Source organism: Calypte anna, chromosome W (assembly GCF_003957555.1).
Source record: "Calypte anna isolate BGI_N300 chromosome W, bCalAnn1_v1.p, whole genome shotgun sequence".
Lineage (NCBI taxonomy): Eukaryota > Metazoa > Chordata > Aves > Apodiformes > Trochilidae > Calypte > Calypte anna.
The window spans coordinates 8,320,837-8,348,035 of NC_044276.1; the positions used below are offsets into that span (position 1 = coordinate 8,320,837).

General features: G+C 49.8%; 2 protein-coding genes across 2 annotated transcripts; one reads left to right on the forward strand and one right to left on the reverse strand.

The window, feature by feature from the left end:
* Positions 1–1,294: 1,294 nt before the first annotated feature.
* Positions 1,295–9,761, reverse strand: LOC103527965 (unconventional myosin-Vb). Its single transcript, XM_030468317.1, has 6 exons — positions 9,711–9,761; positions 7,165–7,315; positions 6,086–6,371; positions 3,241–3,415; positions 2,310–2,390; positions 1,295–1,663 (listed from the first exon to the last, which is right to left on the reverse strand). The coding sequence occupies exons 1-6, from the start codon at positions 9,759–9,761 to the stop codon at positions 1,511–1,513; spliced, it is 897 nt and encodes a 298-aa protein (XP_030324177.1). The 3' UTR covers positions 1,295–1,510.
* Positions 9,762–15,434: 5,673 nt separating this feature from the next.
* On the forward strand, positions 15,435–26,354 carry LOC103527964 (endothelial lipase-like). The gene is made up of 10 exons (XM_030468318.1): positions 15,435–15,518; positions 15,627–15,829; positions 17,169–17,348; positions 19,096–19,207; positions 20,256–20,480; positions 21,576–21,818; positions 22,675–22,795; positions 23,347–23,565; positions 24,379–24,471; positions 26,276–26,354. Exons 1-10 carry the CDS (start codon positions 15,440–15,442, stop codon positions 26,352–26,354), a joined length of 1,554 nt encoding a protein of 517 aa, XP_030324178.1. The 5' UTR covers positions 15,435–15,439.
* The last annotated feature ends 845 nt before the right edge of the window (positions 26,355–27,199 follow it).

Here is a 27,199-nt window from a genome sequence, read left to right on the forward strand (position 1 = left end):
GTTTAGATTGGAGCTCCTTTTCCAAGCCCACAGATCTTGCTCCTGGGATTCACTGCCTGGGTTGGCAGATTTTAGGACATGGTTGTGGAGAGGGGCTTAACTGCAGAGCTCACCTACCCTGTGTCCAAATGCTGCTGCCTGGGAATCCCAGAATCATTTTGGTTGGAAAAAACCTTGGAAATCATCACATCCAACAATTAACCCAGCACTGCCAAGGCCACCACTGCCCCATGTTCCTCAGCACCACATTTCCATGGATTTGAGATCCCTCCAGGATCCAGGAATGATCGGGACTCCAGGCCCTGACAACCCTTTCCAGGGAGAAATTGTTCCCCAGCTCCAACCTAAACCTCCCCTAAAGGGTCAGTGTAGGGTCAGGAGATACCACCTGTCCCCATGGGGGTCCTGAGCTTGCTATGCCACCCTGAGCTCTGCAGCCTCTGCAGTTGGGTCTGGAGTGGCTCTGAGCACAGTTACACTTGGAGGAATCTCATTAGGGTCTGCAGAGAGTCACACAATCATTGGGGTTGGAAAAAAACCTTAGAGATCATCAAATCCAACCCTTAACCCAGCACTGCCAAGGCCACCACTGCCCCATGGCCCTCAGCGCCACCAAGACAAGAAATCAACTGTTGGTTTGCTGAGCAAGGACCTACAAAACCTGTTTGGTTTCTCAGCCACTCATTCTCTCTTTTTTTCCATCAGAAGGGTCATAAAACCTGAGAGCAGGACAACCACCAACCCCTGTCACCAGGAGACACACACTGCAACCAGCAACCACTGCTGGATCAACCCTGCTTTAGACAGTTATAGACTCAGAGAATCATTTGGGTTGGAAAATACCCTGAAGATCACCCAGTCCAACCCTTAACCCACCACTGCCCCATGGCCCTCAGCACCACATCTCCACTAGAGCTCATCACTCATAGGGTGAGGCTTGAGTGGCGCAGCCGGCTAAGCACATAACGACACACTCCGAGCAATGCTGGAGGCCACGGGTTCGAGACTCCTCAAAGCCCACCCTGACAGCAATGAGCTCTAGTAGAGCAATAAAGGTAGTGCAGTGCTGAAAGCAGCAGTTAAAGCCAAGCATGCCAAGTTTGTGAGTTCCAGTGTGAGCTGAGCCTGATTCAGGCCTTACCTTTCCTTTTATTGGCCCCTTGGTCCTGCTCATGTGCAGTGGGGGCCCACCCTAACCAGGCACAGGTGGGCTTAACACAAGCTCACGCCCACTACCTGGCAATTAGTGGCACCTGGTTGCCTCATTTCACTACAATAGAGTAAAAAATAAATCTACATTTCAAGTATCCTTATTTCTGAGCTGCAAATTACCCCCAAAAACCCCAGAATCACATACAGATCAGTCTCTTTTTTAACTGCAAAGTTTAGCATCCATTTATTTAGGTGTATTGTTTCTTCCAGAAACCTCTTTGGTCCAGATTTATTTCCTTTCACCATTTTTCTTTCTTTGCTGGAGGTTTCTGGGTGGGTGGGCTTCACTGGACTTCCTTCAGACTCTATTGAGAAACTCCAAGTTGAGAGAAGCAGGGAGGTGAATCAAGTCCATGGTTATGGAGGATGGGTTGAAGGGAAACATCACAGGGAACATGTGCTTGAAGTCTAAGAGCAGCTGTGGAGGGTCATTTCGTTCTTGCAAGTGTATCTATGAGGTTAGGAAAAGAAAACAAACTGTTCAGTTGTTGCCTTGTCTTTGCCCTTAGGGTGCTTAACATCAAAGCTTTGAGGAAGAACACAGTTTCACAGAGATACTGCAAAAAAACAGCCAGAATGATGTTGTTCTCTCTTGCAGCAGCCTTCCTCTGAGCAAATATTTACAGCAGCTTCTACACAGGCTTGGACACTGCTTCAGAAGAACCTGGCTACATTTTCTACCTGACCACCAAGGAAGACACAGGACTTGGAAACAACATCACCCCCTTGGCACAGCCAGAGCAGCACTGCCTGACACCAGCAGAGCACTTGTGATTGACAGAGAGGTATCCCAGGAGTAACTGAACACTTTTGGGTTTCCATTTCCTCCTTGGAAACATTAAAAGTTTGCTTTCCATTTATCTGGCTTTAATTTATTGCCAGTTTCTGCCTTGTGTCTCAGAAGGAATCTCTGTTCCACCCAGGCTTCACTAACTCTTGTTAGTGCTTGTTGCTCTTTGTGAGTAACAGCCTGGTTCTCCCTGCAGCGTTCTGCTCACAGAGCACTAAATTCAGGGATTTACCAAATCCTTAAGCTAGGAATGATTTAATACAAGTGTCAGCAAACTCTCTCCTCCACTAGAAAGCCTTTCCTTTACCTGGATGTCTCGGATGAAAGCGACTGTCACACGTTCTTCAAACTCATTCACAGGAGTGTAGAGGTTCAGTATCTTCACAATCTGGTGAAAAAACCCCAGGATTACAGACAGGCATGAGAATACAACATGATCCAGGTGTTTCTTTGCATGATGAAAAGCCTCTATGGACCCATCAAAGTCACTTCTTGAGGCAACAAGTGTGGATTGGGAGTAAAATTGAGTAATTTTACTTTTTATATTGGGACTTCTGTTGGTTGGCACATGGTGACACAAGAAGATTCAGGTGACCACCTCCTCTTCTGATGTCACCTCTACAACACTTTTCCTGTTGCTTCCTCACTCCTGCTCCTCCCCTGCCACCCCTTGGCTTCTCTCAAGATGTTCAAGATGGGGAGATGGAGACAGCATCCCAAAGAACCACTGGAGAACAGCTCACACCTCTTGCTTCTCCCTTCCTATGACATTATCAAATCAAGGCCAGACAGTTCAGCAGCAAAAAAAAAAAAAAAAAAAAAAAAAAAAAATTTATATCCTCCTGGAATGGAGTCTCAAAGTTTAAAGTTGGATCCAGCCAGCCTAGATGGGCAGTTCTCAAATATGAGTCCTTGGTGGGCATCCTGCAGCCTGAGGCAAGTTAAAACCTGGCAAAAAACAATAGGTGGCTTTAAAATTCTAAGTGTCTGACTTAGAGTATGAACACCTCAGGGCTGGGTTTCATCTTTGAACATTTCTCCTGGAGCTTCTGCTTCAAGAGAGGAACCACTGTGGTGACCACCTCTGCCAGAGCTCCATCCCTCACAGCATTCCTGCAGAGGACAAGTTGACCCCACAGTGGGAATGACATGCAGAGTGTGGGCATTGGGAGGCCACCCTTTCCCACCCCTTATATTATCCACAGCCTCTGGTGGGTGATCCCTGACCTGCTCCTCACCTGCTGTGTTGTCAGGGAGGTGCACAAGGAGCAGATGGCCTCAGCATCTTCTGAGGTTTTCTTTTTCAGCTGCAGAAGCTGAGCAGCCTGAATCAAGGGCTCCAAGGTTTGTGCTGCTCCACTCTGCTGCAGGTTCTTGCCACGCAGCCATTCCTCCAGCTGGCTGATGTTAAACCTGGGGGAGCAGCAGAGATAAGAGGTGAGCTGAGAGGGAAGAGGTAGCATCTCAAAAAGCCTCTCTGGGATTCAAGCAGTGCTGGGAGAGGTGGATTTTGAGGCATATTTGTGATAAGTGTGGCAACAGACAAACAGATCAAAGCTTAATACTCAACAACTGCACCCCCAGAAGGGTGAGAGAGGGGATTGTCCCCCTCTGCTCCACTCTGGGGAGACCCCCCTGGGGTGCTGGGTCCAGTTCTGGGGCCCCCAACACCAGAAGGAGATGGAGCTGTTGGAGTGAGTCCAGAGGAGGCCATGGAGATGCTGGGAGGGCTGGAGCAGCTCTGGAGCCAGGCTGAGAGAGTTGAGGTTGTTCAGCCTGAAGAAGAGAAGGCTGCAGGGAGACCTTAAGCACCTTCCAGTGCCTGAAGGGGCTCCAGGAAAGCTGGGGAGGGACTTGGGACAAGGGCAGGGAGGGATGGGATGAGGGGCAATGGTTTCAAACCGGAAGAGGGGAATTTGAGATGAGATCTGAGGAAGAAATTCTTTGTTGTGAGGGTGCTGAGCCCCTGTGCCAGGTTTCCCAGAGAAGCTGTGGCTGCCCCATCCCTGGCAGTGTCTCAGGTCAGGTTGGATGGGGCTTGGAGCAACCTGGGCTGGTGGGAGGGGTCCCTGCCCATGGAAAGGGGTTGGAACTGGATCATCTTTAAGGTCCCTTCCAACCCAAACCAGTCTGGGATTCCTCAAAGGAAAATGTACCCTCTCTGTACCTTAGACACAGCTGAGCTGTCACAGCTAAACAGCACCAGGAAGGTGCTTTTCTACAGCAGACATGTTCAAGTTTCAAAAGTCAGTTAAAATGAAGACTTTATTGAGCTTCTAAATGCAAACAAAATCCTGTGAGGTACCCAGTTATATTTGAAAAAAGTGAACACAATAAATGCCTTTAACTGCACCCACTGCAAGGGTGAAGGGGAGCAGGCAGAGGATCTGCTGAGGGAAGGGGAGAGGGCAGCAAAGGGAAGGTTTAAACCATTTACAGTGAAAAGGAAGTTGACAGATTTATGCCAGGGCTGATAAATATTCATGACCCCGTTCTGGCAAGTTTGGACTGGCTGTCCTTTCAAATTCCCATCCTTATTCCAGCATGATGGGGAGTCTGGGCCCCTGATCCCAGCCCAGCAGCCAACAGTGCTGGTGCTGCTGCCCTGCAGCTCACAGGAGGCTCCTCACAGAGCAGAGAGGTTTGGCTTTCAGATCCACCTGCAGAATCATGGAGTCATTTGGGTTGGAAAAGAGCTTGAAGATTACCCAGTCCAACCCTTAACCTAGCACTGCCAAGGCCACCAGTGCCCCATGGCCCTCAGCACCACATCTCCAGGGCTTTGAAATCCCTCCAGGGATGATGGGGACTCCAGGCCCTGACAACCCTTTCCAGGGAGAAATTGTTCCCCAGCTCCAACCTAAACCTCCCCTAAAGGGTCAGTGTAGGGTTAGGAGATGTCACCTGTCCCCATGGGGGTCCTGAGCTTGCTGTGCCACCCTGAGCTCTGCAGCCTCTGCAGTTGGGTCTGGAGTGGCTCTGAGCACAGTTACACTTGGAGGAATCTCATTAGGGTCTGCAGAGAGTCACACAATCATTGGGGTTGGAAAAAAACCTTGGAGATCATCAACTCCAACCCTTAACCCAGCACTGCCCAGGCCATGACTGCCCCATGCCCCTCAGCACCACATCTCCAGGGCTTTGAAATCCCTCCAGGAATGATGGGGACTCCAGCCCTGCCCTGGGCAGCCTGGGCCAGGCCCTGACAACCCTTTCCAGGGAGAAATTGTTCCCAAGCTCCAATCTAAACCTCCAGCCCAATTCCTCTTCTCCCATCCCTTGTTCCTTGGGAGCAGAACCCGACCCCCCCTGGCTCCAACCTCCTCTCAGGGGGTTGCAGAGAGCCAGGTCTCCCCTCAGCCTACTTTACTCCAGGATCAACACCCCCAGCTCCCTCAGCTGCTCCTGGGCAGACTTCTGCTCCAGACCCTTCCCCAGCTCCCTTCCCTTCTCTGGACACACTCCAACCTCTCAATGTCCTTCTTGTCCTGAGGAGCCTAGAACTGACCCCAGGATTCCAGGGGCAGCCTCACCACTGTTTTAATTCCCACAGGACCCAGCAAACTTCCCTGCACAAGTGTTAATCAGCAGGGGTCTGTGGCTGCATTGTTGTCCTGGTGAATCCAGTTCACCATTTTTTGGGAAACTGGAAGAAAACAGACATGTGAGCAATCCTGACTAGCTTTAGCTAGAGTAAGCTAAGGGCCTTGAGGCCCAGTTTCAAGGTTACTGAAAGATGAGCTATTGGAAAAAGATAAGGGAGCTGGCAGCAGAAAAGAAGAATAACAGGATAATGATGTAGCCAGGAGAAGTTCTGTGAGAAAAGGATTTGTGGCCAAGATATAGCCACCTGCAAGATATCGTTATATAAACAAGGATTCTATATAAAGCGAGTGTGATTTGTTATTAAACGACTTCACTGTAACCATATTGGTGACTATGTGCTGTCCTTAAGCCTCTGCGGATTTTCTACAACCATTAATTAAACCATTAAATTCTATTTTCCACCTATTTAGAAAAATTCACATCACTTCCTTCAGGAGGGACACCCAGGCCCAAAGCCCCCCCCCCCCGAAATCCCACCTCATCTGCATTCCCGTGCTCCAGGAGCAGACATCCTTCCTCAGCAAAAGATTATTGAGAGCCACAGCATTGATCATGTAGAAGAGCTGCTTGAAGACCTGCTGCACAATCTCTGGGTCCAGCCCATGGTCACTCATGATGCTGTGGAAGGTGTTGAGCTGGCGAATGATCGAGTCCAAGGTGTAGGAGCTGTCCCCATTTGCCATGCTGGAGGAACGATTCCTGTAGCCCATGGGTTTGACACCTGAAAGTCCTTGGATACTCTCATTTTCCAGCACTGCAGACACTGAAAAAAAGGAGAGAAAAAAGAAGAGCTAAAAAAGCCAACATCTATCAATTTGTCAGTGGTAAGAAATGCTCCTTCTCCACTCAGCCTCCTTTGCTCCAGGATCAACACCCCCAGCTCCCTCAGCTGCTCCTGGGCAGACTTCTGCTCCAGACCCTTCCCCAGCTCTCTTTCTCTCTCTTTATTTCACACCTCCAGCTCCCATGGCCATCAGCCACCCTGTCACCCAGTCAGGAGCTGGACCACTGATTTGAGATCCCTCCAGGGATGGGGACTCCAGGCCCTGACAACCCTTTCCAGGGAGAAATTGTTCCCAAGCTCCAATCTAAACCTCCAGGTCAATTCCTCTTCTCCCATCCCTTGTTCCTTGGGAGCAGAGCCCGACCCCCCCTGGCTCCAACCTCCTCTCAGGGGGTTGCAGAGAGCCAGAAGGTCTCCCCTCAGCCTCCTTTGCTCCAGGATCAACATCCCCAGGGCCCTCAGCTGCTCCTGGGCAGACTTCTGCTCCAGACCCTTCCCCGGCTCCATTGCCCTGGACACACTCCAATCCCTTCATGTGAGAACAATCCCCTTACATCCCTATTAATTTCTGTCCACCTCAACTCCTACTACCACAAGGATCTGCTGTAAACCAAGACTTTTTTTGGGGGGCAACATCTGCCTCGTTGCTAATCCAGGCCGTTCCTTTGAGAAGAAATCACAGGAGCAAAGCACCAAGGTCTGGCAAATATTCTGAGTAGCTAATTATGGGCAAAACAATACCTTCCTAAGAGCTGCCATGCTGTGAACATACCAATCATGGGTTGGAGGATGGCCTCTGCTATCTTGATGAGCTGCTGGTAGATCTGGATGGAGAGGTGGCTGAGGACCTGGAGGTACTTGGTCAGGTCAAAGTTCTTCAGGCAGTGCTCGTTCTGCTTTGCTGTGTTTCGTGTCATGAAACCCTGAAATTAGAAGACCCAGTTTTGTTATCCCACCTATTTAGAGTCCAGGAAAATTCACTAGATTAAAAAAAAATTGGAGTAGAATACAGCCTGATTTTACCAAAAGACATTTTTAGACTCTTATGGATAAGATTCATAAATTACCTCTAATTTCCTCAGCCCTTTGGTCATAAATTATTGCTAGAGGGCTGCTGTTTGAAGAAAAGTATCATTAAGTGAAGTTTTTTCCTTTTATCTCTAGCAAGGAGCAACATTTATATTGATTTTAACATATTGATGAACTAGAAGGTGACTTTTCAGTCCCTGAGAAACATTTTTTTAGCCATTTGTGGCCATCAGCCACCCTGTCACCCAGTCAGGAGCTGGACCTGCAGCATGTGGGGATGCCTCATGCCCTGCTTAAAAAAATCCCAGCCTTGCTGTGCCAAGCACAACCTGCTCAGAAAATCCCTCTTGTTTTCCCTCTGCCCTGACCTCAGTCTGTCTGCCTGGCTGTCCTTGGACTGGGAGTTCCCAAGATGAATATCAGCACTGTCTGTACATCCCAGGCAGGAACATGAGCACAAAGCACCAAGAAATGCCCTGAGATTTTCTTCATGAATTACAGAGCTGCTGAGTCTTCCTAAGGAAATCCAAAATACTCCAGAAAGAGAATTTAAGCACTCAGGAATAAATGGCCAGAGGGTGATGCAGAGCTCAGGGGCGACCAGCACCCTCAGGGGGTTCTCATTCCTTCTCATCTTCACACTGCACATGCTGCAAAGGGATGGGAGAGATGCCCTTTCCTTTGAGACATCAAGGAATGAGAGTGGTTTCAGGGATGGGAGAACTGGTGGCTTCTCAAATTCAGTTAGTGACAAAGGAAATCAGCAATATTGCCACTAGAAGTAAAAGCAACACCTGAGGAGGCTTTGCAGATCTCCAGGGATGGTTTGAGTTTTCCCCTTGTCTCAGGCAGATCTCAGTGCTACACCCTTCTCAGATTTGAGAAAGTGAAGGGTGCAAGGAGAGGGTGAATGAAAAGCAGGGTGCTGGAGGATCAGAGAATCTCAGAATCAGAGCATGTCAGGTTGGAAGGGACATCATGGTCCTCTGGTCCAACTCTTTTAATGCTATTTTTTATATGAGACATCTCAGCACCCCATTGAGCTGAGACTGCAGACTCTGCAGATTTGGGGAATCCACCTGGGAGAACAAATTATTCCAACCCTGATGTTACCCAGCACTATCTCCTGCTGTTTCTCTCTCTGCTCCAAACTGCTTGTCCCACTTTTCCTGACCAAAACCCCACAAGTCTCTGTTTGTGGTTGAAATTTGAAAGGTTGATTTCCCCTTTTCGTGTGACCCCTGGTCAAACACTGCCAGAGTATCTCCCACCACATCAAACAATGTAAAATGCAAAAAAAAAAAAAAAAAAAAAAAAAAAAAAAAAAAAAAGAAAGAAAGAAAGAAAGAAAGAAAGAAAGAAAGAAGATATAAAAACCCCAAAATAAACAAAAAAATCCATCAGTGGCAAGGGGAAGAACGTGCACGAGCTGTCTGCCCTGACACTGCCCAGCAAGAAAGAATTATCTGGGATTTGGAGCTGTAAAGCTTGTGTGCAAAGCAGCAATAATTCCTAAGTAATTAATTAATCAGTCGTAAAAAATAACTCAATTTCTTTCCTGTCATCCCTGGGGAGCTGAGTGATGTGCTCAGAGTTTCCTCATTTCAGGATCCATCCAGATTTCCAGGTTTGTGAAAAAGCCTGAATGCCACTGAGATGAAATTTCAAGTGGATTGAGGAGTGTTGAGAATCAAGCTGGAGCTGGGTGGTTTGGGGTTTAGTTGGGGTTTAGCTTTCAGAGAAAGAAGAGATGTTACTAATTATTCCACCAAAATGCCAACTTGCAAGATCTTTGAGCTGCTAATTAGTGGGAAGGAGCCCAAAGACAGAGCTGCTGCCTGCTCTGCCTGTTCTTACTGTTTCCTCTTGAAACCCATGGAGTGTTGAGTACAGCTCACTGGTGGTGCTACCACATCCAGACCTGGCCCAAGCATTCCTGTAGACCTGAAAAAAAGGTATGTGAAGAATAAGCACTTTAAGAAATCCCTAAATCAAACAATCACACAGACACCCCCCCCCCCCAAGCTCTTCTCTGGACTCTCCAGCAGCTCCAGACTCTGCTTCCAAAGGAGGCAGGGAAGGGGTGTGAGGAATTTATGGGGTTTTTTTAATCTTTTCCTTTTGATGGCTGCAGGAGAGCTGCTGAAGGCTCATCCTCCACCATCTGAAAGGTCAAGTGACAAACTTGTGTCTCACAAACTTCAGAGATGCTTCCCTGATCCCCCACCAAATCAGGACCATAGGAAGCAGCAAACATCCCCCCCCCAAAACCCTGACCACCCACCTCACCGCTGCAGTGCCAGTGGGCTTGGCTCCAAGTCCATGTTCAATCCCAAACATGCCCAGAATTCAGACAGCCTGGATGGCAAAGCCTGAACTTTTGGGTAAAAACGTTGAGAAGGGAGAAAAGAGGCGTCAGCCCTCGGCACAGACCTAAAGCCACCCTTGTCTGCAGAAAGGATGGAGCAGGCCCACCACCCATCACTGGGTCTTCTGTCCAACACAAAGCAGCTGAGCAGCCTGGATCCATCTCATGTCCTGTGGGACGTGCTGGGAATGACAAAGAAATTCCACTTGGCTGCTGGGAGGCAGGGAAGCAGCGTGGGGACGTGCTGAGGTTGCAGCTCTGCTGGGGGCTGGAGGTGGGGGCAGAGCACCTGAAGGTCCCTGCAAGGAAAATTATTCAGTCTGGAGCAACCTGGGGAACTAAGGGAAGGCACAGGAGGGGAATTAGATACAAAGCATCCTAAAAATCATTTGGTGATGCTCAGGCAGGTCTGAGAAAATGGCCCAAGAAAGTGTGGCCGGGAAGACTTTGGTGCAGGGAGCTGCTTTGGGGAAAGGGGGATCAAAACCTTCTGGAAAGCTCCCCAGGGGGGGGATGGTGATGCCCAGAGGCAGGTACAAAGTGTAACTGTTCCTCCCTGGGTGATAACATTCAGGAGAATTAACATTTCCTCAGGAATGTGAGGATTTATTCTTCAAGGCCCCGCGTGTATCGTGTATCGCTGGCGCTGCAGCCCAAACACTGCCCGGAGCAGTGTGTGCTTGATAAGAACCCAGGGAACAGATGCCAGGGGATTTAATGTGGGACAGGAGGCCCAGGGCAGGTTTGCAGGCTGCTGGCAGGGTCAGCTGTAAATATTCTCTCACAATCAAAGGCATTCATTGAAGGATTGCATGCTGGGGGCTTTGTGGTAAAGTAAATTTGCAACTAGCAGGACCATTAATAGGCAGACAGTTTAGTTGGCTCCCTGGCTGCCATTTATTTCTCTTCCCCCACCCACCCAAAGTCATTTTTACTACATCTAAATCCCATGGGGATGTGGGACTTGAACGTGGCAGCCTAAGAAATCAGCTTAGAGGCAGGAGAGGGGGTTACAGCCACCAAAGGGGAGGGGGCTCTCAGGAGTGGGTAGTGCCACCCAGGCATGGGGGCTGATTTTGTAACCTGGTGCTGAGCAGCCTCACCCTCACCAAATCATCAAGGGATGGGAAGTCTTGGTCCTCTGCAGCCTGTTGGTAGAGAGGCTGCCTTGAAAAGCTGGGTTTGGAAAGCTGAGGAAGGGAGGAGAGACTCCATGTGGCTGGCAAACAAAAATGGTTTGTTTTTTTCTTTCTTTTTCCCCCCTTCAATTTGATTCTCACAGAGCAAAACCATCCAGAGCAGAAAGTAATAAAATAATCACTGGTGTGATGGGACCTGTGACAAACCAAGAGGTCCTGGGCTTAGCAGGCATGGGGTGATGCAAGGAAAGGGATGTCCTGCCTCTCCAGGACAGCAGAGCCTTGGGATGCAGACATCCATACACCCATTCCATGCTGGGGGGTTCTCCCAGGGCTTTTGTTCCACCTGGGTGCATCCCAGGGGTGCTGATGTCCAAGCAGCCCTTCCCTCTCCTGGTTTGTTCTCTATTCCTGCTCCTCCATCATCTCAGAAACAAATTAGGCAGAAGGAGCCAAGAGGGAAATGAAGACAAATCCCATTAAATTCTACAGCCTGGGCTGTGTTTTATAATTGAAAAGAAAAACTGTTTTATAACTTAAAAAACCCAAAACAAAACAAAAAAACAAAAAACCCAGAACATTTCCTCTCTCTCCACTCCTCCTCCTATGCTGCAAATCCTCCTCCTTCTTTCATAAGAATGAAAATAAGAGAAAAACCAGGCAGGAAGAACAGAGGGTGTATAAAACACTCTCAGGTTTCTAAACATGGGATTTAAAATTTGCAGAGGAGTGATAAAAGCTACCTGGCACCAAACACCTGACCCAAAGCAATGAAATCCACCTTTGGCTCCTGCAAAGGAGCATCCTTGGCCCCTTGTTGTGCCCTTGTTTAACAAGGACCCCACAAACCCCAAATGTGGGTTTCAGCTTTTTCTTTTCCTGGTGATCTCCAGAGCTGCTCCCACCAGAATAATTCTACCTCTGCAGGTCTTGGAAGAGGTTTTGCCAAAGGGTTTTTGCCTTGATGCTCAGCTCTTCAGTGGGCTGGGACACTCCTCCTTTTCTGCAAGGGCAGGAGGTGTCAGGATGCTCATTTTCAAGGCAGGGAAATAGAAGCATGAAAAGTTTTACAAAAGGCTCCTGGTGTCAGAGCTGCTGAGCTTCTTGCAGAAGAAGACTCTGCCCATAACCCAGGTCTGAGATGTTCTGCTCATGTGGAAAAGGCACTGAAAGAATCTTGCAGAGTGGATGCAGGGACATGGAAAACTCAAATTAAATGCTGCCCCTGCAAAACCTGGTTAATCCTTCCCAGGATGGCCAGCAGACTCCAGACCTTGAAATATTTTTGGTGTATACACATCATCCTGACTTTTCTTTTTGGCTACTGAGAAAAAGCTGAGCTCCTTCCACATCCTTTCTGCCTCTCCAGCTCTGCTCTGACTCCCCAGGTTTGATGCTGAAGAGGGGACAGCCTTGGCCTAAGCCACCCAGCTGCAAAGAGCTTGGGACTGCAGCTGAGGGGGCCATCTGATCCCAGGATTTTCCTATGAAAATACAATTTCAGAAACATTCCTCTTCTGCTTTTGGGCTGACCTGAGTTCTTGAGGACATCACAGTGGGGCTGGAGAGAAGGAGAGAGCCAGAAAGATGTGTCCAAGAACAGCTCCTGTCTCCCTGGGCACTGTCCTGATCACACCAGCAGCTGGGATGAAGCCTCCCCAGCACCCATCCCTCCACATGCTGTAAATATCAAAATATCATCTATTTTATGTTCAAATATCATTATGTTCCAATATCATCCCTTTTACCCTGCTTGATTATTTATTACTTATTACAATATCCAGAAATGCCATTGGGGAACCATGAAATCTTCCCCAGGGAAAAAAAAAAAACAAAACAAAAAACTAAGCAAAACCCAGGAATTTCTCCTTCAGAAGATCAGGCTTAATGAAGTGGGATTTCCCAAGCAGCTCTGGGTGGGAATCTTCTTTTCCACCAGGTTACAGAGAGGTCAGTGCAGAGCTGCTCCCCTTGCCTTGACACAATGCCCATCTCAACAGCTCCTGAGCATCTCCCTGGATGATCATCACCTTTTTGGCCAAAGCAGCCTGGAATTATTTGGATGAACTTCACCCTGGCTGTTGCTAAGCTCTTCCCACTGCTCCTGGTGAGAAGAGAAACCTCCATCCTTATCTTTTTTTTTTTTTTTAGGTCACTGCTGTTGGGATGCTGCAGGAGCAGAGATGGCATTGAATCCTAGAATCCCAGACTGGTTTGGGGTAGAAGGGACCTGAAAAATCATCCATTCCCAATCCCTTTCCATGGGCAGGGACACCTCCCAGCAGCCCAGGTTGCTCCAAGCCCCATCCAACCTGACCTGAGACACTGCCAGGGATGGGGCAGCCACAGCTTCCGTGGGGAACCTGTTCCAGGGTCTCACCACCCTAAATTCAAGAATTTCTTCCCAATGTTTAATCTAAATCTCCCCTCTTCAAGTTTAAAATCATTCTTCCTCATCCTATAACTCCATGCCCTTGTCAAAAGTCCAACTTTTTAATCCCCATGCCCAAAAACTACTCAGTTTCACAGATTTCATTTCAGGAGTTGTTTTTGCCTTTTAAAAAAGAAAAAAATCAGAGTCGCAGCCTGGTTTGGGTTGGAAGAAACCTTAAAGTTAATCTAATTCCAAGCCCTTTCCATGGGCAGGGACACCTCCCACCAGCCCAGGTTGCTCCAAGCCCCATCCAACCTGACCTGAGACACTGTCAGGGATGGGGCAGCCACAGCTTCTCTGGGAAACCTGGCACAGGGGCTCAGCACCCTCAAATTAAACAATTTCTTCCCAAGATCTCATCTCAATCCCTCCTCCTTCCTCTTGCAACCTTTTCCCCTCATCCCATCCCTCCCTGCCCTTGTCCCAAGTCCCTCCTCAGCTTTCCTGGAGCCCCTTCAGGCACTAGAAGGCAGCACCCAGCTCCTAACCAAGGCTCTCATCCAACACCAACCCACATGGAGTCAGGAGGCAGTGGGGTTGATCAAGACTCATAGGGAACCACCTCAGAGTTCTGGGAAGGTGCTGCTGGAATGTCAGATTCATCGTCCCATCATTTTCCTTGCTGCTGACTGGTTTGGGGCTTTGCTCTTCTCCTCAGCTCTGTCCATCACCCACATCCACCTTTTTTGATTCTGCAAGAATAAGCAAGAAAAAAAAAGAGATCAGGAAAGCCCCACATCCTGAAGCATCACCTCCTTACACCACATGCCCCATCCCTGGAACCATTCCAGGTCATTCCAGGGCTCTGAGCAACCTGATCCAGTTGGAGATGTCCCAGGGGTTGGTCTGGATGGCCTTGAAAGGTCCCTTCCTACCCAAACTGTTTGAGGTGACAGCAACCAAATAAAATATCTTCTTAGCAATCAGCAAGTGATAAAACCATAAGCAAGAAAAAAGAGGAATAAAAGGTCAATATTTTACAACAGGGGGTTCAAAACTCTTTGCAAAGCTTCAGGAGGCACCAATGGACCATGAGCACCCCAACCAGCACAGAACAAGGGTCCCCAGGGGGGGAGTGGGACCAACAGCCTCCCCCCCAGGGTGGTGGGCATGGGAATTTTGGGGACAGCACTTGGGGACCCCCCCCCAATGTCTCCTCCCATGGTAAGACCACTGAGGACCCCTGGGGCTCACCCACCCCACCTTGACTCCTTGGGGTGGCAGCCTTGGGCTCACCTACCCTCCAGTGGCCCCCCCAGAGTCACACCATTGGGGACCCCTGGGGTTCACCCCCCCACAACAACAGGGTGAAAGCACTGGGGACCCTCGGGGCTCACCCACCCCCCTCAATCCCCTCCCCTGCGCTTGGGGTGACAGTGCTGGGGACCCCCTAAACTCACCCCCCCTTAGTGACAAGGCTGGGGACCCCCTAAACTCAACCCCCCCTCCAGATTTATCCCTCCCCTCCCGGGGCTCAACCCCCCTCCCATGTCCCCCTAGGGTGACAGATCTGGGGACCCCCTAAACGCAATCCCCCCCCTTCCCAGCTTATTCCTTCCCCCCAAGGGCTGTCACCCTGGGGACCCCCGGGGCTCAGCCCCCCCATGTCCCCCCAGGGTGACAGATCTGGGGACCCCCTAAACACCCTCCCCCTCCACGTGTCCCGCCCCCGCCCTGGGGACCTTCCAAGGCTCAGACCCCCCCACATGCCCCCATCCCCCCCCAGTGTGACAGATCCACGGGGACCCCCCCGGGTGTGTCGTGTCGTGTCCTGTCCTGTCCCCTCCCGTCCCGTCCCCAGGGGCTCTCGCGCGGCGCGGGCGCCCCCGTCCCCCCGCGTGACCGCACACACCCCACCCCGCTCTCCCGCCCTCCCTTCAATTCAAAGCCCTCCCGTGACGTCAGCGGAAGGTGTGACCAATGGCGGCCGCGCTCCCGCCAGACCACGCCCCATCGGGCCACTGGCCACGCCCCCTCGCTGCTCCTTAAAGTGGCTCCGCGCCCTCCTCGCCGCGCTGAGCGTTTCCTGTTCCTCTGTCTCTGAGGGTGGCTGTCTCCCTTACTGTCCTTCCGCGCCATGAGGAGGTTCATCCTCCTGCTCTGCACCGGCGTGAGCTGCTGCTACCTGGCGGCGGTGGCCGCGTTGCCGGCAGGAGGTGGGAATGGGCTGAGGGGAAGGGTGGTACCAGTACCAGGGGTTTGTCCAGGAGGTTCTCCCCTGGCTCAGCTCGCCCTTCCTTCTCCTCCTTCCTTAGTTTTTGCAGATGCCGCCCCTACCCCCCCCGTGGCGGAGAGGCGGGAGGAGCCTGTGCCGCCGACACTCAAACCCCAGGTGAGGTTCAGCCTCCGCTCCTCGCCACACGCCGAGGAGGATGGGTGCCCGCTCACTATCGGGCACCGGGAAGGTCTGGAGGATTGCAAGTTCAACCTGACTGCCAAGACCTTCTTCATCATCCACGGCTGGACTGTGAGTACGGGGAAGTCCGGGGAGGATCCAGGGGATGCTTGGAGAGCATCCAACCTCAATCTCCCCTCTTCAAGTTTTAACCCATTTCTCTTGTCCTCTCCCTACCCCCGTGTCCAAAGTCCTCCCCCAGCTTTCTTGTAGCCCCTTCAGATATTGGAAGGTTGCTCTGAGCTCACCTGGGAGCCTCCTCTTCTCCAGGATGGAATATGAGCTTGATTTGAACCCATGGGTAAAGGTGGATTTATGAATCCTTTTGAGCCTCACACCAAAGAATTTCCTCCTAATACCTCATGTCTATCTCCCTTCTTTCAGCTTGAAACTGTTGCCCCTCATCCCATCCCTCCTTGCCCTTGTCCCAAGTCCCTCCCCAGCTTTCTTGGAGCCCCTTCAGGCACTGGAAGGTGCTCTAAGGTCTCCCTGCAGCCTTCTCTTCTCCAGGCTGAACAACCCCAACTCTCTCAGCCTGGCTCCAGCCCAGCCAGCATCCCACATGGAATATGTGGGAATGGGGACAACTTGGCATGTTTGGAACACTGTGGCTTTTTAGGGGGGTTTCCTGGTGTTCCTGGTGTCCCAGGGGCAGAGAGGGTCCTACTTAAGGACTTGGTGAAATCCCCCAGCTCCTTCCCAACTGCTCAAGGTCACTTCAGAGCTGTCACACAGGACCCTGGTGAAGGGCACTTGAGATGTGGGCTTGGAGCAACCTGGGCTGGTGGGAGATGTCCCTGCCCGTGGAAAGGGGTTGGAACAAAATGGATCCTAATGGATGGGCTTGAAGGTGTCTTACAACCTATTCCATGATCCTCTAACTGCAGGTGGCACTGGGGCTGTGACACACATTGCAGACTTTGTCACTTTAGGTGGGTGTCCACAGCATTTTCCTGCTGCTTGGTCTCCTCGATAAAGAAACTGAGGGCAGAAAGAGACTTTTATCAAACTTTTCTTCTTCTGCATGTGATAAGAGCTGAGAGAGTGGCACAGGACGGGATTTATCAACCCTCCCAGGGCTAATGCAAAGGGCAGTGCCAGGCCCAGGGAAATAATTCTGCAATCCATCAGAATTTCTGAACCCCTAGAGAAAGAGAGGGATAAGGTGGCAGGGGATAAATGCCTCTCCCTCCTGCTTTGAAAGGTGAAGCAGTAATGACACCCAGAGCTTCCCTAAACCTGTTTTTCTTACTCCAGCAGAGCAGGGCTGAGAATTAAGTGGGGCTCTCAGAGGAGCAGCATCCAGCTGGGGCAGACTATGTAAATAAGATGCAAATAGCTTAACCTGAGTGGGGTGGGAGGAGGGGGGGAATGTGTGATTTGGGAACTCAACACCTGAACCTCTTTTTAGATGAGTGGCATGTTTGAAACCTGGCTGGGCAGCTTGGTGTCTGCTCTTCAGGAGAGGGAGAAGGATGCCAACGTGGTGGTGGTGGATTGGCTGCCTCTTGCCCACCAGCTCTACACAGATGCTGTCAACAACACCCAGGTGGTTGGAAGGAACATTGCCAGGCTGCTGGACTGGTTGCAGGTAACCTGGCTTCCAGGTTGTTGTCATTCTCCACCAGGGATTGTTGTACAAGGGGAGGGAGGCCACACCAGCACTGAAGCCCTGCTGTAATCCAATGCCCCAGGCTTGCTGGGGCCATGGCTGCTGGAGAAGGTGGGGCCTCCACTGAGCAAGTGCTGAGGCTCTTTCATAGAATAAAAAATCATTAAGATCTCCAAGATCAACCCAACACCACCAAGGTGGGAACACAAACCCAGCATGAGCAGGTGCTGAGGCTCTTTCATAGAGTCAGGAATCATTAAGATCTCCAAGATGATCAACCCAACAACACCATGGTGGGAACTCAAACCCAGCACAAGCAGGGTTTGGCCCATTTAAAGATTTTATTTTTGGTTGGAAAAGACACTGAAGATCACCCAGTCCAACCCTTAACCCACCACTGCCCCATGTCCCTCAGCACCACATCTCCAGGGCTTTGAAATCCCTCCAGGAATGATGGGGACTCCAGCCCTGCCCTGGGCAGCCTGGGCCAGGCCCTGACAACCCTTTCCAGGGAGAAATTGTTCCCAAGCTCCAATCTAAACCTCCAGCCCAATTCCTCTTCTCCCATCCCTTGTTCCTTGGGAGCAGAACCCAACCCCCCCTGGCTCCAACCTCCTCTCAGGGGGTTGCAGAGAGCCAGAAGGTCTCCCCTCAGCCTCCTTTGCTCCAGGATCAACACCCCCAGCTCCCTCAGCTGCTCCTGGGCAGACTTCTGCTCCAGACCCTTCCCCAGCTCTCTTTCTCTCTCTTTATTTCACTCCTCCAGCTCCCATGGCCATCAGCCACCCTGTCACCCAGTCAGGAGCTGGACCACTGATTTGAGATCCCTCCAGGGATGGGGACTCCAGGCCCTGACAACCCTTTCCAGGGAGAAATTGTTCCCTAGCTCCAACCTAAACCTCCTCTAAAGGGTCAGTGTAGGGTTAGGAGATGTCACCTGTCCCCATGGGGGTCCTGAGCTTGCTGTGCCACCCTGAGCTCTGCAGCCTCTGCTGTTGGGTCTGGAGTGGCTCTGAGCACAGTTACACTTGGAGGGATCTCATCAGGGTCTTCAGAGAGTCACACAATCATTGGGGTTGGAAAAAAACCTTGGAGATCATCAAATCCGACCCTTAACCCAGCACTGCCAAGGCCACCCCTGCCCCATGTCCCTTAGCACCACATCTCCAGGGCTTTGAAATCCCTCCAGGAATGATGGGGACTCCTGGGCCAGTGCTTCTCCACTCTTTCAGTAAAGAAATTTTTCTTAATATGCAATCCAATTTTTCCCTTGAGATGTGGCTCCTCAGTGTGATGTTGAAGCGGACTTTCACATTTGGAGCCCTTCCTCCTGTCTGAGCAGCCTGAACTCACAACTTGGGCATTCATAGTCAGCTTGGCAAGAGAAGGGGAAGGAAAAGCCCATGGTGCTCCACTTGGCACTTGAGGCCACAGGCAGAGCTCTGTTGGCAGCTCCCTGGGGAAAGGCTGCTCCAGATGGTGTTTAAATAAAGAATATTGTAATTGGGCTTGGGAGCCGAGTAGTGTGGTTGGGGAAAAGCCACGAGTGCCATCCAAACCATTTAATTTGGACTTGTCTGGATGGAATAAAGAACAAAACTTGCCTGCCTGCCCCCCTCCCTCCGATCTGTTCTTAGAATTGGATACCTTACAGTCCTGGATAAAAGCAGATGCCGTCAAGGACAGGGGAGAGATAATCCTGTATTATTTTTTTTTCTCCTTGCAGGAGAACCAACACTTCCAGCTGGAGAATGTCCACCTGATTGGGTACAGCCTGGGTGCCCACGTTGCTGGCTTTGCTGGTAACCATGTCCATGGGACAATTGGCAGAATTACAGGCAAGTGGCTTTTGAAGCCATCTCTCTTACCTTTCCTTGGCAGCAGAGAGTTTCCCTAAAGAGGCTCCACTTCCTCTGGTGTTGATTTGCATTTTCTCAGTCAGAAATGATGTTTCCTACCTGTGGGGAACGTGGGTCTCATCAAAATGAGAAAGTATTTTAATTTTGAAGCCCAAATTTTGCAGGGGTTTCAGTGAAAAACCTTTAAGAGGAGAACCTGTCCTGGAGTAGTTTTGAACCCAAATTTAATTTAAAATAATGTCCAGCTCAAGCTCTTCCTAGCCAAATCACTCAGTGATAAATTAATGAAGTGAGAGCTCTTGGGTGCAGTCTGTCCTATGGGGGATGCTTGGTCAAAAGAAGACCAACAATTCCACACCCCCCTCATTCTGAAAACATCTTGAAAAGAAAACTCTGACTCCAGAGGAAAGCTGGATTCAACCCATGAGAACTTAGGGCATGGTACAAGGGGTTGCATTAAATGTTCAGATGACACTGGAGGTGAGAATTCCTCAGAATTTTAGTCGTTAAAATTTGTATTTGGTTAAGCAAGAAAAAAAAAAACAAACAAATTGGGGAATGTCTCAGGAGCACAGTTTCAGCTTGGAGGGGAGGTTCAGAGGTTGAACAGAGCATCCCAAACCCACCATGGGATCTCAGATGCAGGGATGACCTGGCTGCTGCTTCAACTTGGATTAATCCCTCCATTTGTCCAGTCTGAAAATAGGTGAAATGTTGCCAGGACAGCATTTCTGACAGTCTCTGAGGGGTGCTTGACCTCTGCTGGTCTTAGGACACCTGCACAGACCCACTGCTTCCAACAGGCAAGCTGAGACCATCCCTGTGGAGCAAACTGGTGCTCCCACTGGGTTGTTTTACACCAAAAGGGGTGTGGGATGTCTTTATTTTGTCCCTCAGTGGGATACATCTTCAGGGACAGCATCTGCAGTGAAGCAGGGACTGCCTGGGTTGGGAGGGCTGGTAGTTCCTGGCTATGTTCTGCATGGAATAATCCAGTTTCTTACCTGGAATCTGTCTCTACCACCAGGCTTGGATCCAGCTGGCCCCATGTTTGAAGGAGTGGAGCCCAGCAAGCGCCTGTCCCCTGATGATGCCAACTTTGTGGATGTCCTGCACACCTACACCAGGGAAACACTGGGTGTTAGCATTGGGATCCAGATGCCTGTGGGCCACGTTGACATCTACCCCAACGGGGGAGACTTCCAGCCTGGCTGTGGATTAAGTGATGTCCTGGGAGCAATTGCTTATGGGAGTAAGTTCTCACCCCTTGCTTTGCCTCTGCTCAGTGTAGACTCCACACAGAGACTTGGGTTGAAGCTGGGGGTTGGTCTGGTTTACAAGGGCAGAAGAAACTATTTCTTTTCCTTTGAAACTGCCTGTATTGCTGGAGTTAGTTGCTAGAAACTAGACCTGCTTTTAACTCTGAAGTAGCATGTTCTCCTTAATAACTGATTGTAAACAGTGGTCATTATACTGTTGGCTCTAAAATCCTCTTTTCATCTTATTTTTATAGTAGACACTAAATGAATCCTAGAATCATGGAATGGTTTGGGGTGGAAGGGACCTGAAAAATCATCCATTCCCAAGCCCTTTCCATGGGCAGGGACACCTCCCACCAGCCCAGGTTGCTCCAAGCCCCATCCAACCTGACCTGAGACACTGCCAGGGATGGAGCTTCCTCAACTTCTCTGGGAAACCTGTTCCAGGGTCTCACCACCCTCACTCTAAAGAATTTTCTCCTTATGTCCAACCTAAATCTCCCCTCTTCCAGCTTAAAACCTTTCCCCCTCATCCCATCCCTCCAGGCCCTTGTCCAAAGCCCTCCCCCAGCTTTCTTGAGCCCCTTCAGGCACTGGAAGGTGCTCTAAGGTCTCCCTGCAGCTTTCTCTTCTCCAGGCTGAACAACCCCAACTCCCTCAACCTGTTAAATTGAAGTTTTGCAATCACCTTGAAATTTGATGGCAGGGACCGAGCATCTCACTAAAGTATTCATTTCACAGCCCAAAGTCTTCAATTACACAGCACAAATATAAGAAATAATCTCACCTTTTAAGACCTGAGAGGTGTTGCAGCTCTCTGAGCATTTTTCTGGCCTACTCTGGACATGTTCCAAGAACTCCATTGTCCTTTTTGAGTTGGGGGCTCCAAAGCTGGACCCAGTACTGCAGGTGAGGTCTCACCAGGGCAAATGAGAAGTCTTGAAGCATCTTCATGCATTGCTACTGTTTGAAAACCATTCCAGTTGGGCCACTCTCAGATCATTTTGGGCTCTAAAAACCTGCGGCTCGCTTCCATCTGCCGGTGTGCTAAACAAAAACCTCTCCCCTTTCCACCTCTGCTTCTTTAGCCATTGGGGAAGTTGTGAAATGTGAACACGAGAGATCCGTGCACCTTTTTGTGGACTCCTTGGTGAACCAGGACAAGCAGAGCTTTGCCTTCCAGTGCACTGATTCCAGTCGCTTCAAGAAGGGGATTTGTCTGAGCTGCCGCAAGAACCGCTGCAACAGCATCGGCTACAATGCCCGCAAGACCCGGAGCAGAAGGAACAGCAAAATGTACCTAAAAACCAGAGCTGACATGCCCTTCAAAGGTAAGCTCTGCCCTCTCTGATGAGGCTCTAAAAGTAGGCTCCCAAAGTCACTTTTGGGGAAGGTGGAGAGGTGGTGTCACCTCCAGGCAGCAGTGTGTCACCCAGAGCTGGCTGTGGGGTTGTCCTTGGGGGTTCTCATGGCTCCTTGCTCCTGGAAAAATCAGTGGGGTGGTTTTGAGCTGGAAGAGGGGTGATGGAGATGAGATCTTAGGAATGAAGGCTTTGCTGGGAGGGTGGCGAGTTGGGGGTGTTCAGCCTGGAGGAGAGAAGGGAGACCTTAGAGCACCTTCCAGTGCCTGAAGGGGCTCCAGGAAAGCTGGGGAGGGACTTGGGACAAGGGCAGGGAGGGATGGGATGAAGGGGAATGGTTTTAAACTGGAAGAGGGGAGATTTGTATTGGATCTTAAGAACAAATCCTTGAATTTGAGGGTGCTGAGCCCCTGTGCCAGGTTTCCCAGAGAAGCTGTGGCTGCCCCATCCCTGGCAGTGTCTCAGGTCAGGTTGGATGGGGCTTGGAGCAACCTGGGCTGCTGGGAGGTGTCCCTGCCCATGGAAAAGGGGTGGAACTGGGTGAGTTTTCAGGTCACTTAAGTCTGGAATTCTGTGATTTTGGTCTTAAGGACACTCTGCCTTTTGAATGGAAGTGTGGCTTACATGTCCTGCTTGCAAACCTCCCCAACCTTAGAGCAGTGTAAGGTGTGGGAGCCCTCCCCAGTGTGGCCCTGCTATTGTCCAAGTGTCACCTCCCTAATTAATAAGGGCAGGAAATGGGAGCCCTGACATCTCAGTACCTGAGGATCAAGCCTTTGTTGTCTCTTGGCAAAGCTCATTCCACCTGTGCTCTCCTTCTTTCCAGTCTACCATTATCAGATGAAAATGCATGTCTTCAGCTACAAGAGCTTGGGAGAGGCTGACCCCACTTTCTCTGTCACCCTTCATGGCACCAATGGAGATTCTGAACCTCTTGCTCTAGAAATGTAAGTTGTGGTGCTGTGTTCACCTCACCTAAGGGACCAGACAAGGTGGCACCACTCTTTTTTTCCTCTGCTAACACTACTTGAGCTCAGCAGCCTCCCTTCATCGCTATTCAAAAAACCCTTTGAATAACTTAATTATGATTTATTGCTGAGAGAGCAATTTGATGTCCCCAGTCCTCTCCATATTAACCTTCAGAGCTCATTGCTGAAGTATTTTTACTTTTCCCCTCTATCATTTGGCTAAAATCTAGAAGCACCCCTATCTCTGGAGGCATTGCTGCCCTCCTTTCCCGTCTTCCCAGAGGGAACACAAAGCATGAACTTCACCTTGGAGCTATGGAAGGCTGGCTGAGCCAGCTACAGGATGCACTGTATGGCCCCAGCTATCCAAACTGACTTTCTTGAGTGTAATCAGTAATTAAGAGGTGGCAGTTGACCATGGAGCACTTGATAAGCTCCAAAGGGTTCTGTTTATCTCCTTGCGTGGAATGAAGGAGCACCTGGCCTGGTTCCATGAGACAAATGTTGATTCTCCCTCCTTTGTCTTTCAGGCTCGATCAAATTGGTCTAAATACAACTAACACCTTCCTGGTTTATACAGAAGAGGACATGGGTGAACTTTTAAAAATCAAACTCACCTGGGAGGGAACATCTCAGTCATGGTATGAATTATGGAAGGAGTTGAAGAGATACTGGTACAGACCTGTGAAGTCTCCCCAGGAACTGCACATCAGACGCATCCGGGTGAAATCTGGGGAAACACAACAGAGGTAGGAATTGGGCTGGGCTGCTTGGAACCTCAACCCAAAGGAGAAATGCTCAGAAAAATGAGGGGTTTGAAGTTAGTTAGGAGCCTGAACTGCCTTTTCATTTTCAGTGCTTCCTCGTGGTGTTTGGGGGGTGGGCTACTGGGCTTGAAGCAAACCCAGTCACTGCAGAGGACATTTGGGGACAGTATTTTGCTTTATTTGGCTCCTCTGGCACTTCCCTGCCTGCCCCTGGGAGCTAAATTAGCTGACTTCAAGATGGTTTGGATGGTACCTGAAGGGTTAAAGCAGTGACAGAGCCCAAAAGTGACACATCAATGGGCACTGTTATGTGATCTGGCGCAACCAGCTTGACCTCAAAACACAGCTGGTGACATGGTGACACCAACTCCTTAAACACTAGATTACTCCTTCTGAGCTGCCTGAGCAACCAAGGAGCTGGAAAGGTGCCAAGTGTGGAGCCCCAGGGTCCCAAATCTTTTGTTCATGTTTTTCTGAAGGTAACCCAGATCTGTTGGAGCTCAGGAGTAGATACTGGTAACTTCCCATCTTTCTTGGAGCTCTAAATAAGCCTCTCTTACCATCTGCCAGGTTTTGGCATCCTAATTTCTGCATCCTGTGAAATGCAGGGGTAGGAGAAGCAAAGATCCCCCCCAAAAAATATTAAAGTAGGAGATAAACCAGCTGTTGAACAGCCTAATGTGCTCCACAGGAAGGACTTAAACTGACCAACTTGATTGCAGTCCATATGCCACACTATTTATTGCTCCTGGAAACAAAAAATACCTTCTCTTGACTCCTGATTCCTCCTCCTAGGTTTGCTTTCTGTGTGGAGGATCTCCAGCTCACCAGTATAGCTCCTGGTAAAGATCTCTGGTTTGTCAAGTGCACGGAGGATTGGCATAAAAGGTAAGGGGAAATCAGCTCTTATTCCTGGGGTTGTGGAGCCAGTTTTATTTCTTTATTTAGACTCCTGGAATCACTAACTTTTTTAAAAAATTGATAAATTCTAGCCTAAGATCTCCAGCTACTAGACTTAATGTTCATGTGTGCCTTAACTCTCACTAACCAGGTGATATTATCCTCACTTCTGATCTGTTTGTCACCCTGTAGCTTGACATACTTAGCACCAAACTGGTGTAACACAATCCCTGAGCCTAAAGACCCCATTTGCTTGCCACCAGGGTAGATGCTAAAAGTGAGGTGCTACCAACACCCAAAATCTGTGCACTAGTGGAGAGGTAGTTGGAGGCATCTGTTAAGTGCCCTGTAAAACAAGGGGGAGCTGGGAGTCCAGGGATTGTCCTCAAAGATCCTTTAAGTGTGGGAAAAGGTCTGGAGCTGCCAAGAAACCTCTTGATTCAAGTCTGAGCTCAGCTACAGCAGCTGAGGACTTGCCAAGGGTGTTCCAGGGCTGACTCCTCCCTCTTCATCTCCAGCTCTGCTCATCTCTGCTGGTCCAAGAGCGTCCAAACTCGGCATGTTGCCCTGTTTAACCCTCTGGGGAACTTACCAACCACTTCAGATCAGTCCTTGGAGCCTGACTTCCAGTAATGAGAGTTTTTGATTGCTTCAGACTGCCCCTGGTGATGTTTTGAATGAAGCTTTGCTCAGCTGACTAAGCCATCATCTTCTGAAGAAGCCCAACCTTTTGGCCTCTCTTAAATGTCAATTTGTAAACCTAGAGCTTTGTGGCTTTTAATCCAGAGACAAAATGCTTATCAGGGCTAGCAAAGCCAAGGTGGAAGTTGTGCTTTGTGTGACCTTCTTGGGTGGCAGCTCCAGTTTCTGAGCCTGAGCTCTAGGGCTGTTCCAGCTTTGGCAGAAACCAGCACGCTGGGTTCAATCCAGTAGTAAGGGAGCTGTGAATGAAAAACCCTGGGCCAAAAAAACTTCCTGCTGGGCTTGCAAGATCAGGTAAATGGTCCTGCAGGTCCAATAAAAGGTTTGGATACACTGCTCTGTGAACCCCATAAAACACAACTGTTTCCTGCTTTCCTTGTGGAGTAGGGCTTTGGCAGGAGGTGGAGGAGCAGATCTGAGCTTCCTCCTAAAGATAACAATTCTTTTGCTGCTCAGCTCTGCCAAGTCCCTGGAAAATTCTAGTTCTCCCTGGAGACTGAGTCTGCAGACATCTGTCCACCCTGAATGGATCCAAGCAGGCTGAGAGCTGGGATTTCTGTTTGCAGGCTGCTGGTGTGCATAATGTCTGCTCCAGGTTCTCACTGAGTAGCTACTGAGGAAAATGCTGCTTTGACAGAAGAAACTATCAAAAAATACTCTCTAAACCTGTTCTTGGTGGCCTGGAGTTTCTTAGGAATTATTTGACTTCTCTTAACTGCTGCATATAACCTGTTTTGTTTGTTTTGTGTGTTTGGGTTTTTTTTTTCCCCAGATCTGTGTCAAATTCACTCTGAAGACTTCTCTAAAGACTCACAACTGAGCAGTTTAGAGATGCATGAAGACTGAAAATGCAAGTGGCAAGATGCTCTGGCACAAAATCTAGCTTGATAGCACTTAAAACAAGTAGCTCTTCAGGACAAACCATCTTGGATCAGCTGAAAGACCCTGAGGAGCATTTGTAGGACTGTGGTCCTAGACTTAGAATAACTAAAAAACTCCATTCTCCTTTCTCCAAGGAGCCTGATTGGTGCATTCAACCTTACCTTGAACAGGTACACACTGCATTTCCTGCCCTGCTCCCCTTCACCAGGACTCCAGATGAGATCTTCAAGGATCTAAACCTCAGCAATGATCTTCTGGTCTGCCTGCCAGTGGAGTTGAGAAGATAAGCAGCCCAAGAGCTCATCAGAGTGTTGGGAGCAGAGCTGCCAATATAAACATCAGCACTTAAGCCTAGGAGCTCCTGTAGGTCCCAGTAGCACTATGGGGAGAAGAGAAGAGCCCAGGTTAAATGTGTGGGGTGGTTGAGGGGAGGGATGTGAAGAAGCACAGTGCCACTTCTCTTCAGTTGTCCTTTGCTTACCTTAAAAATAAGCTGTTCTGTAGCTGACTGCTACCAAAATCTGTGACCTCAGAAGGTAGCACTCTGTCCTCCTTGTACCTGGGGCAGAAGAGGGTGCGGGGGGGGGGGGGGGGGGGGGGGGGGGAGGTGGCAGCTGCTCCTTGCTCCCCCCCTCATTGTCCTCCGCCATGGGTTGAGCTCTTTAGAAGAAGCAAAGCTTCTCTTCTGACTGGAGTAGAGGAGGAAGGTGATGAAGCATCCTGTACCAGGTCCTTGGAACTACTGAGAACACATTCACCTCTGTCCAGATGCAGCTGTAGGGCCAATGTGTCATTAAGACCTTTTTATTTTGTGTGTGACAAGTATTTATCTGAGTTGGACACCATCCTACCCTCCTTGCCACCATGGCCTGGCTGGATTCCCTGCTGCCAGATGAACTTGGCTTTGCACCCAGTTTGACATCTTTCCAGCTGCCTTGTTTGCTGCAGCAGAGTGGACCTTGTCAGGGGTGAAGCAGATTATTGTGGGTTTATTTTATTCTTTTTTCTTTCTGGAAGGAGACTTGGTGTAACTACTCTGGAACTGTTAGCAGGCAGAAAGCCAAGCTCAAATTAACAATGTTGTCAGATGGTGGACTGAGTTCTGAAGACTTAGCAAGTCCTTCTGAGGTCT

Coding starts and splice junctions, on each gene's coding strand:
- LOC103527965 (XM_030468317.1), bottom strand. CDS start 9,761: ATGTTTGGGATTGAACATGGACTTGGAGCCAAGCCCACTGGCACTGCA. Junction 6,372..7,164: donor CATCCTCCAACCCATGATTG/GTATGTTCACAG, acceptor CCTTTTTTTCAG/TGTCTGCAGTGCTGGAAAAT. Junction 2,391..3,240: donor CCTCCCTGACAACACAGCAG/GTGAGGAGCAGG, acceptor TTTTTTCACCAG/ATTGTGAAGATACTGAACCT.
- LOC103527964 (XM_030468318.1), top strand. CDS start 15,440: ATGAGGAGGTTCATCCTCCTGCTCTGCACCGGCGTGAGCTGCTGCTAC. Junction 19,208..20,255: donor GACAATTGGCAGAATTACAG/GCAAGTGGCTTT, acceptor CTCTACCACCAG/GCTTGGATCCAGCTGGCCCC. Junction 23,566..24,378: donor TCTGGGGAAACACAACAGAG/GTAGGAATTGGG, acceptor TCCTCCTCCTAG/GTTTGCTTTCTGTGTGGAGG.